This window comes from Coccinella septempunctata, chromosome 5 (genome assembly GCF_907165205.1).
Source record: "Coccinella septempunctata chromosome 5, icCocSept1.1, whole genome shotgun sequence".
Lineage (NCBI taxonomy): Eukaryota > Metazoa > Arthropoda > Insecta > Coleoptera > Coccinellidae > Coccinella > Coccinella septempunctata.
The window spans coordinates 2,806,560-2,817,061 of NC_058193.1; the positions used below are offsets into that span (position 1 = coordinate 2,806,560).

At 37.0% G+C, this 10,502-nt stretch overlaps 2 protein-coding genes across 3 annotated transcripts; both read right to left on the minus strand.

The window, feature by feature from the left end:
• Positions 1 to 5,453: 5,453 nt before the first annotated feature.
• On the minus strand, positions 5,454 to 7,947 carry LOC123313072. The gene is made up of 7 exons (XM_044897768.1): positions 7,562 to 7,947; positions 7,336 to 7,499; positions 7,159 to 7,239; positions 6,963 to 7,040; positions 6,778 to 6,846; positions 6,249 to 6,281; positions 5,454 to 6,187 (listed from the first exon to the last, which is right to left on the minus strand). The coding sequence occupies exons 1-7, from the start codon at positions 7,642 to 7,644 to the stop codon at positions 5,454 to 5,456; spliced, it is 1,242 nt and encodes a 413-aa protein (XP_044753703.1). The 5' UTR covers positions 7,645 to 7,947.
• Positions 7,948 to 8,228: 281 nt separating this feature from the next.
• LOC123313817 (zinc finger MYM-type protein 1-like) lies at positions 8,229 to 9,589 on the minus strand. 2 transcript variants are annotated; one of them, XM_044898854.1, is made up of 2 exons: positions 9,186 to 9,589; positions 8,229 to 8,916 (listed from the first exon to the last, which is right to left on the minus strand). In XM_044898854.1, the coding sequence occupies exons 1-2, from the start codon at positions 9,194 to 9,196 to the stop codon at positions 8,250 to 8,252; spliced, it is 678 nt and encodes a 225-aa protein (XP_044754789.1). In that variant the 5' UTR covers positions 9,197 to 9,589; the 3' UTR covers positions 8,229 to 8,249. The 2 variants fall into 2 exon arrangements, with proteins under 2 accessions (XP_044754789.1, XP_044754788.1); XM_044898853.1 differs by having other exon boundaries at positions 8,229 to 8,933.
• Between the last annotated feature and the right edge of the window lie 913 nt (positions 9,590 to 10,502).

The window sequence follows — 10,502 nt, forward strand, 5'->3', positions numbered from 1 at the left end:
CGGTACTGAAACTTCAACCAGCTGTCAGATAGATGTCAAAATAAAATTGTGAGGTGTTGTGTGGGCAAAAATAACACATAATTTGGAATATTATTTTACTTTTAGTTAAAATACGTACATTGAAATGCATTATTTTTGTTTTTAATTTGATGGTGGTGTTAATCCTAGTGATTCTTTAGTGTTAAATGTGCGTTATTAATGCCAGTAATGGTAATGAAAGTATTCAATATCTTGGGAAAGTCACACAGTATTTTAGCAGGAAGTGAATAATTATGCCATTTTCTCGTTGTGTTGTTGGATGTGGAGGCCGAGGAAACAGTGTTAAGTTTTTTTCCTATTCCGGAAGAAATTTCTGTATTTCAGCATAAGAAGCTTCACTTAAATTACTTGACGAGGAGACAACAAAACTGCTATTATTAGGAGAGCTGACTTATACTAGTTATATTTTTATTTATACTCATTATATTTATGCTGTTTTTCTAACTAGTTCTATTTTGTATCGATTATATTTTTATAGTGTTCCTGGGCAGGAAGACCTGAGTTGTTAACCCTTGGAAACATTGTTTCAATAAAGTTTATTACTACTACTTTAGTATTCCTGTTTTATATATACCTATATTGAATACACCTTTTCAATGAAACAGTGCATCTTTTCAAGAATATTTAATACAACTAAATTACATAATATTACATATTTACATTTTGAGAAAATATTCATTCCATCTCTTTTTACCCGTACAAACGCTGTAGAAATAAAGGCCAGGAACAATGGTCTACCAGACGCATTCCATATGGATCCAGAGTTTCACAATCCTCATATCAGTATTTTATTGCAGGTTGGTCATTATTTCCTTCTCTAAATATACATCAATTCATCTGTGCTAACCCTTTTGTGAAACACTTTCCTCGAATATTTTGTTCCAAATATTTTATAGAGTAACCTAGGTAAAAGGCTAATTATAAAGTATTTGTAGGCTGCTACGCTCTGAATGCTTTCGTACATCTGGCTTATCTTCTGGGAATAAAATCCGCCACTTCTTGATTTGTTTTCAAAATTTCAATAAATTAGGTACTCTTTGTATTCACTGAAAGAAAATTTATAGTTAATTCAGAAATCTTGATATATGATGATGATAGTTATCATATCAAAAGTTTAATATCAACTTACTTTTTATATATCTATTCATCTATTACAGATTGCCAAATAAATATTCTTAGAGTTCTAGATGAAGTAAAATACCACTCTTTTATACCTTGGAACAACGAAAATATTCGTCAAGTGAGGAGTTTTACTTGTAATGACGCTTTTGCTTGCCTCCACAATTTTTGTGAGGCTAGAAGGTTGGAGGGGCCTATAATGGTCCAAATCTTTGTTTTGACCGAGAGGGTCTTTCGACCAGGTTCAGTCTTCCAAGTAATGATTCTAATGTTCTTCAGTTGTTCGAGGAACGTTACAGGACCCTTATGTTGTTATATGTAGATATATCAGTTTAATTTAACGTTCCGCTCAAAACTTCTTGTTGTTAATCATGTTGTAAGTGATTGCAACCCTGTTATTTGTGTTGCATTGGTCATCTATTCAATACAGATTTTCTGATTTAACTATTACCACAATTTATAATAATATAATAATAATAATGTCGCCTTTATTAGAATGAAATCATAAGATACACTCTGAAGATGTTAGGGACCCAACTGAAGCGAAGTTTAGTCTATGACTACTCTTACACTTAACTCCAGAGAGGCCCCAAAAAAAAAATTACATCGATAATGGTCCAAACCATAGTAATACAACATGTAACAAGACCAGAAAAAAAAAACAAATCATATGTGAAAACTTAACACTTATAGAAAGCAAAAGCAAAAAAATAGAATATGATAAAATAAACATCACTGAATCTGTCTCTGGAATAATATAGATCTCAAACGTGCCCTAAACTGTGAATACGAAGTTGAATGCAAATCCAAGTTGACAGCATTGAAAATTTTTGCAGCACCGTAAGAGAATGACCTCTGAAACCTGGCCGTCCGATGAGACGGAATCGTCAGCAAGTTCGCGCCACGTATATGACGATCATGAACGGCACATCTCGGTATCAACCTGAGCCTCAGATCGTGCACCGACGGCACCTTCATCAATCTGAACACGAAGCAACCCAAGTGCAATTTAGCCCTATTATCCATGCGCAGCCAATTCAGCTCATTTATTCTACGAGAAATTCCCCTGTCAAATTTCCTGAGCCCATAAATGAACCTCACGCACCAATTTTGGATACTCTGAATGCGATTCCGGGAAAAATGATTGATACACGAACCATACACAACGTCACAGTAATTGAATCTGGATAGAATCAATGTTTCACACAGCATTTTCTTGATCTCAATCGTCAAATACCTCCGTGCGGAGTAAATCAATTTAAGCTTGAAAAAAGCTGATCTCGTAATCTGGGATACATGGTCTGAAAAATTGAGCTCTCTATCAATCAATAGACCCAGATCTCTAGCACTGTCATATGCCTTCAGCTTTACTCCCTCTACACATATGTTCAAACTGTTCACAATATTCTCATAATCTCTCTTGCCCGTAAAGACCAACATTTTACTTTTATCTGGGTTTATGTTCAGATTATGGTGCAGTGAAATATTCCTTAAAACCTCCAAGTCCGAATTTATTCTGTCAGAAGACAGCAATATGTCCTCCGGCAAGAACCTGAATAACAATTGCGCATCATCAGCAAATAGTTCGACCATGCAAAATTTCAACCTAGAAAAAACATCGGCTGTGTAGATGATGTACATCAGAGGACCAAGAATAGATCCCTGTGGAACTCCAGACAAAACATCCCTCCTGCTAGAAAGCCTATCACCAACCCTTATAGTCTGCGTACGGAGTGCCAGAAATGAAGATATCAAAGAAAGCGAAGAGAAAGAGAAACCATAGTATTTCAGCTTCGCACACAACAACTTATGATTGATAGTGTCGAAGGCTTTGCTGAAATCCAGCAGAACGAGTACATCAATGAATCCCCGATCAAGATCACGGAAAATAGCATCAGTCACCGACAAGAGACATGTAGCCGTGCTACATCCCTTCCGAAAGCCAGACTGATAGGAAGGTAACAACTCTTTTGCTTCAAAGTAACAGCTCATCTGCTGGTAAAGTACCCTTTCCAGCACCTTCGATAGAACAGGTAAAATACTAATAATTCGTAAATCCGACACGGTGTTTGGTTCTAGGACCTTCGGCAAGGGAACCCCAACAGCAGTTTTCCAGGTGGTCGGAAATACACCTTTAAGAATGCAACTATTCACTAGGTGCAGTATGAAGGGATCAATAAATGGCCTACAAAAATTGAGCATCCCAATGTCTATAGAATCTGCACCCATTGACTTGGTCTTGATATCATTAAGCAAATCGGTAACCAATGCCTGCTCTACAATGTGGAAGTCAAACGACAATGACCGGTCAAACTTATTTTCATTATAGAAGGAAGTTCTCTCCATACATAATGCATCATTCGTGGTGGCATTAAATTGTGCAAAATAATCATTAATTACTTCTGGGTCAGATAATTCTTCAGATAAGCCCGACCTAAATCTACAAGAAATCCCAATATTTTTCAACGCCATCCATGCCTTTTTACCTCCTTCTAATGTGGCCTCAGCAATAAATGACTTCTTTGACTTACGAATCTCAAAAAGGACCTTATTTCTCAAGTTCTTATATTCCTTCCACATGTCATCGCTCCGGAAGTTCTTAAACCTGTTCAAGGCGCGATCACGTTCTCCCATCAGATGTCTTATAAAGTCAGTAATCCACGGAGCCTTAGGACGAGAAACCCTTCTAGTCACAACAGGAGCATGCTTATTAAATACGCTCAGTAAAAAGCTGTTGAAAATTTCTACCTTATTATCAATATTCGACTCGTACAAAAACTCATTCCACCTCTTATTTTGTAGGTCCTCGAGAAACACATCATTATCGAAATTGGAGAAGTCCCTGTATTTAATTAACCTGGAAACTTTTTTCTCTCTCAGAAGTTTTACCTCAACAAATGTAAGACTATGATCACTTATGTGATCCACGTTAACAACACCGGAAGACTTGATCATTGTACTCGGGCAACTAACAAAAATAGGATCCACCAACGAACCTCCACGTGATGTTATTCTAGTAGGCTCACTTATTATCTGATCAAGGCCAAACGAAAAGAAACAATCAACAACCGGGCCTCTACCAGTCAACAGATCCACATTGACATCACCCAAACAAAACAAATAACTTCCCATAGGACTAACTAAACTCAACATCTTATTCATGTCGTCAATAAAAGGACTCAACTTTCAAATTTCACAAAGAATATTAAAGAAAAATGTAAATAATAAACGGTCTCTGATAACAAAATAAAAATAAATAAGACATGTGAAATGAGTTGACAGGCTGTCAGAGATGAACAGTTGACAGTTTTCAAATGTTCTGTGGCTTAAAAAGTAGACGACAGACGTGGCAACGTCGGTACGGATATGAGCATTTAGCTCCTCGTAAAATGTACCGTTTCTGAAAAAACCTAACCTAAAGTTGCCGATTTTCGAACTATTTTTTCAATCACAAGTGTGATTAAGGATAGCGTTTTTCACCTATATTATCACCCCTATAGAGGGGGTTTTTCTGAGTAATAAAAATCATGTAGAAAAAACAATTGTTTTAATTTACATTTACTTATGTTATTGATTAACTACTTAAAATAATTTCAATTAGGGGAGATAAAACTATAATCTTAGTTCAATATAATTTAAAATCTATATCCTTTTTCACAAACTGGCCCTGTGATTAAGAAAAATAGTTCAAAAATACTTTAGGTATTTTAATAAAATTCTGATTATTTTGGAAACGGCACATTTTCGTTGAATTAATGTTGTTGTCATTCGATAATATTTGGTCTACTCTATAGTGGTGTGACGTTTGATTCACTAGTTTTGGGACATCCTGTATAGTATATAGTCACTGTACATAAACTACAGTCTATCAATTTTGATAGAGTTTGATAGAGTCACTGTAGCATAAACTACAGTGACTCTATACTCTATACAAGTATAGTCACCAGAGACAGAGGCCTTTTTTTTGGCATCTGACTTTACTTCTTCGCACTTCCTTTTGCACCACCAAGGAATGCCAATCCTGCATATTGCAGCAGTCGTGATGTCCCTTATGCGATTTTTATGATCAGGACATCCTAGATCCTCAAAATTTATGTCAGATCTAAGTACCCCAAGTGCGGTTGCTGCTACTTTAGGATGGGATGGGGAGTTATCTAAAAATTCCTCCAACCTGTTAAATCCACATCCTACAGCAACAAAGTACCTTTCACTTGGGTACATTAGGACTGATCTTTCATCCGACCATTCTTTATTCGCTATGAATAAATTTTGAGGTTCTGAACTGGATGAACTGATCATATTATCGCATAAGGCACAGCATATGTAAAAACGGTCTTCACAATAGCTCCTGCCACATATGCTACCGAAAAAACACCAGGGTTTCCAGAAGAAACTTCTCTCGATATATTAACCGACAGTTCCTCAGGTGACGTCTGGAACTGAGGTATTTGATCGGTCAAAGAAGCATCTTCTGGAACTTCCATCTCCTCCCTCTCAAGGGAAATATTGAGGAATGATTTCAAATTACACAAATATGTATTTTCGTCATCCTCACAATTTCTCCCTTGAAAGCTTTGATTAACCAAACCATTGAGGAGTTGTGTTTTCAGGGTCCCAATGAATTGCTGCACTGTAGGATTGTCATTGGATCCGCAACCATACCTTATTTGGCCAAACAGGTTCTCCAATGGATCTTGATTCAAAGATCTGGTCCTCAGGGAAATGAAACCATTGTTCCTTAAGTATTTCCAGATCATTTGAATCGCATTTATAGATTGGAGCCAACCTGTTTGGGAAGGTGGCATAGATTTTCGGATTCTGCCATTTTTTGTATACCTCATGAACTGCCAATTTTGCACCTTCTCATGTTCCTCCTTCCAAAATTTTATGTGAGGGGAGCCTAGCTTCAAAGGTTCCCTCAGCTCCTTTCCAAAAGGACCTACAGCCGCTTTCCCATTGAAGCTGTCGAACAGCATGTCCACTTCCGTGATGAAGTTTGCCGTAGCGACAGCTTCCGAGTCCAGTTGCCCTGAAAGATTAAGAAAAGATTATTAGAGTTGGTTAAGTTAGGTTGATGAAATATATATTACCTCCACTGACCAAAGTGAATACGTAAGCTGCAACTGTACGACTCAGTACTTTTGCAGCTACATTCACTTTCATTGCATACTGCAATATGGGTTTCAAGTAAATCTCCTTGATTTTGCAAAGACTTCTGAGCACCATATTTTTGGATTTGTCTATTTCGTAAGCTTTAACCACATGTTCAAATTTCGCTATTTTGGTAACTGTGGTTTCACCAATTTTCAGCGGAATTTGGACATTATGCTTGCATAATTGCAGCAGCACTCCTTTTTCTGCACAATGCCTTCACCTTCCGCAGTTGATCCTCCTTTCTCCGTAGTATATCGACCAATTTCTTCTTTCTTGGTGTCGAATTTGAAAATAGACAAATGATTTTTACATTTATTCATAATAGAAAAAGTTTGCTGACACACCTCAATACTTGATATGTAATAATGATCAGTGATGATAATAAGTCAGAAATTGTCTAATGACAATTCTTACATACAAAATGAATAAAAGTTTTAAGATTTTCATTGAAAGCAAAAACCATACCTGATAATGAAATTGATGTACCTGCATGTATCTCTTCAGTTACAGAAGCTTTTCCCTCATTAGCTGGAACTAATTAAAAGATCATTGAAGTTGTAGTTTATAAGAGAATCATACATTTGATGGAATTGTAGAAAACATGGAACCATATAAACTAAATTAATATTTTATGGAAATGAATATAATACCTGATGATGGGAATGTGGAAGTACTTGATACAGCAGCATGTTCCTCATCAGTGTTAGGTTCTACCTCATCAGCTAGAACTAATTGAAAAACAATAAGAATTGTATTTGATTAGGGATTTACACATTTAATTATAGCATCAAAGATAACATGCAACCATATGAACTAAATTGATATTTATAGGAATGAATAAAATACCTGACGCTGGGAATGTGGATATACCTGATGTACCAGCATGTTCCTCATTAATAAGGGAAGGCATGCTTTCCAATGTATTTGCTGAAACATCGAAATAAGAGTTAGCATTGTAATATATGAATATGATAATATGCAACGTTGGACGAAATTAGTAATTTTAGAAACAAAATTAATTACCTGCAGAAGAAGAGATTACCCAAGGCATGGGAATAGCATTTCTATTCAGTTTCTGCAAACTTGAATCGGTGAAAGCTTCCCTTCTGAAATGGTTGTTGCAAATTCTGTGATGCTTTCTTACAGCACATGCTTTAAAACCCAGAGTTTGCATCCACAACTCATTCCTGTGAAAGAAAATATACATTTACTCAAATGATCTTAGGTTTAAATAAACAATTTTACGTACCTTGCAGGGTTGTATGGAAAACAAAATAATCTCTGGACTTCTGACTCAGAAGCCCCACATATTAAACACTTTCTTTCGGCCATAATAAAAATTAAAATCTAAATTAAATCACTTGCACGAGGCGTTCTCTAAGGAAATTCAAAATGATTCTTAGAGATAGGATAAACAGAGTCATGCGCCATTCCGCTTCTTTCATAAATTTTTCTTCTTCTTTATCATTCTGTACATAGACATTTCAAATTATCCAAAAAGCGTTGGTAGCGCCCTCTGGAAATTACTGGAGGAGATGGTTAAAAAGGATAGACTTATACAAGTCACACAGAACAGAGAGAGATGCAGCATCATTCTTAACTTCGGACAAATTTTGGCCTGGAGTTGACCGTCTCGGTTGTCTCTGATAGTCACTGTACATAAACCACCGCATGAGTTCGCTGAAGGCTGAAAACAGTGACCAACTCATAGAAGGGGAGTTTCCCTTCTATACAGGTTTCCCTTCTATATCTATATCTATATCTGGTTCTACTAAATATGTAATATGTAATATCTTTGGGTCAAGGGCGTACCCAGGATTTCAGCAAGAGGGGGGCAGCTCATACCTGAGAAGATGGTCGGTCGGGTATATTGAAACAAAAAATCATCAAAATTGACTAGATATATATATATATATATATATATATATATATATATATTAATTTAACAGTAATCTTCTCGGATTTGACGAAAACTTGTCTATGATGGTCTTTTCAATAAACTCACTGTTTTCTTTTGAATAATTGCGATGTACGCTCATCAGACATAAACCTGTAAGCCTTTCTTCACCCATGGTGCTTCTAAGCCACGTTTTAACCCTTCGCAGCGTACTGAAGGACCGTTCTACGGTCGCCGTGGTGCATGGGATAGTGCTTAAAATAATCAATGCCTTTCTGACAGCAGGGTAAAAAATGTTGGCTTCGTTGAACAGATCAACTACTTCTATGTCCCTTAATTGATCATCTGTTAAAGCCTTCTTCACCCATAAATTATGCCAAAGGTTCAGTTCTCCGGTGATATCCAGGTTATAAAATTCTTGGAATGATTCTGCGTTCTTGTGTAAGTCTGTAATGCTGGTTTTGGTCATATACAAGGGATGTAGCTTACTTAAAGCAAACGCCGGAGTATTTTCTTGGGAGAATCGAATATTCAACGATGAAATGAGTGAATCAATGTATGGTATTATCAGGGAACGCCGCCAATATTCGTTATCATTGTCTGATGGCGGATTACTTCTATGTGTTTGCTTGTGAGCAAGACGTGGAATCGAAATTTCTATGTTCAAATCCATTGCAACAGCTCGGGCTCTTTGAAGCATTTCATCACTCATTCTATTAGGAAACTCCATAGACATAGAGACATGGACTGAGCAATGCCAGCATGAAATTGGCTATTTATTAGAAAGAGAGAAAAGCTCGTCGGGACATTACCTTTCTCTTTTTTGTTCACATAGAGGTGAGTGTAGACCAATCAAACTTCTAGAAAAAGACAACTGCATTCCCGACGTGTTTTTCTCTCTGTCACTATTTTTGACCGTATTTCATGCATAGATATAAAGGAAAGGCACAGTCCATGTCTCTATGTCTATGGGAAACTCGCGGTCATTTCTGAGAATGTCCTTGATATTTTTGATGTGTTCCCCCAGCGAGATCATGTCGATCGATTTGGCTTGCAGTGCGTTAACTACTGGTTCTAAAACTGCTGAATATTTGGCTATTGTTTGTAGAGCAACAATAAACACTGGTTTTGTAACGGCTGAATGCAACTGATATGCAGATTTTCTGGTGGCATAATTTCCCTCTACGGATAACGTTTCTAGAGATTTCACAAGCTCTGGGAAATGTTGAGAAAACTTTCTGATTGATTTATATTTTTCGGACCATCTCGTCTCACACAATCGTGATAGGTTTGGAGCGTAGTTTCGACGTGTAGTCGATTCTCTGAAAAACGTTATAACATCCTTTACAGTGGCGACAGTATTTCTAATTTCTGGCACTACGTTCGCATCATTCACAACAAGGTTGTGTTTGTGACTTGAGCAATGAAAATATAAAGCACGAGGATATTTTTTTCTCAAAATGGCTTGTACGCCACCCTCTTTCCCTGCCATTGTAGAACAGCCATCGAATCCAAACCCTACGCAATATTCAGTTGGGAGGTTAGAACTAATCAAGAAATTGTCAATTGCTTCGGCAATTGCTGAAGCATTTTGTGCTTTTAGTTCAACGAACCCTACAAATTCTTCTCTGATTTTCCTTTTGCTTTCGTCGTAGAACCGCACGCCTATTGACAGCTGTTCTTTCCCAGCTACGTCTGCTGTTTCATCAGCTAAGACTGCGTAAGCCATGGTCTTCTGAACCTCACCTATTATATTCTCCTTAATAACTTCGCCACATAAATTCATCAATTCGTTTTGTATTCTTGGCGATGTGTAAACTGCATTGCGACCGCACTTTTTCAGGTGACTCTTTAATTTGTCGTCCCCTGAATTGATTCTCAACTTCAATAAATCCAATAAAACACCCTCATCTGGTTGTTTTCCCTTAGAGGCATATCATGTGTACCGCAAAATACTATACAAGAAACGATTGATGACAATATTTGTCTGTTTTCATCGATTGCTTTTTGGTGTCCACTTTGCAGTTGGATGTCTACTGGAACATTTTCAAGAAAATTTTTTGCAGCATTTGCCGCTGCTAGGTGAAGTTTGGTAGTTGCATGCTTTCGGCAGTCTTCATGCATATTTTTAAACTTTATATATGGCCTGACTCACAGTGCTGATGGCTCTGATTGTCTCGTCGGGAGCGGAAACTACGAGATGCAACGGTTCCGCGGGAAATTTAAAATATACTGCGTCGCCAACAGTATACTATCTGGAGTGTTGTAAAATATTTAATTATAGATAAAAAAA

What these genes read in the sequence shown, in the direction of transcription:
- LOC123313072 (XM_044897768.1), bottom strand. Translation starts at nt 7,644, where the DNA reads ATGGCCGAAAGAAAGTGTTTAATATGTGGGGCTTCTGAGTCAGAAGTC. An exon ending in TTCCACATTCCCATCATCAG is followed by an intron (nt 6,847 to 6,962) that starts GTATTATATTCA and finishes TCTTTTAATTAG; the next exon opens with TTCCAGCTAATGAGGGAAAA. An exon ending in TACATCAATTTCATTATCAG is followed by an intron (nt 6,282 to 6,777) that starts GTATGGTTTTTG and finishes TGAGTCGTACAG; the next exon opens with TTGCAGCTTACGTATTCACT.
- LOC123313817 (XM_044898853.1), bottom strand. Translation starts at nt 9,245, where the DNA reads ATGATCTCGCTGGGGGAACACATCAAAAATATCAAGGACATTCTCAGA. An exon ending in TTCTCAGAAATGACCGCGAG is followed by an intron (nt 8,934 to 9,185) that starts TTTCCCATAGAC and finishes ATGTCTATGGAG; the next exon opens with TTTCCTAATAGAATGAGTGA.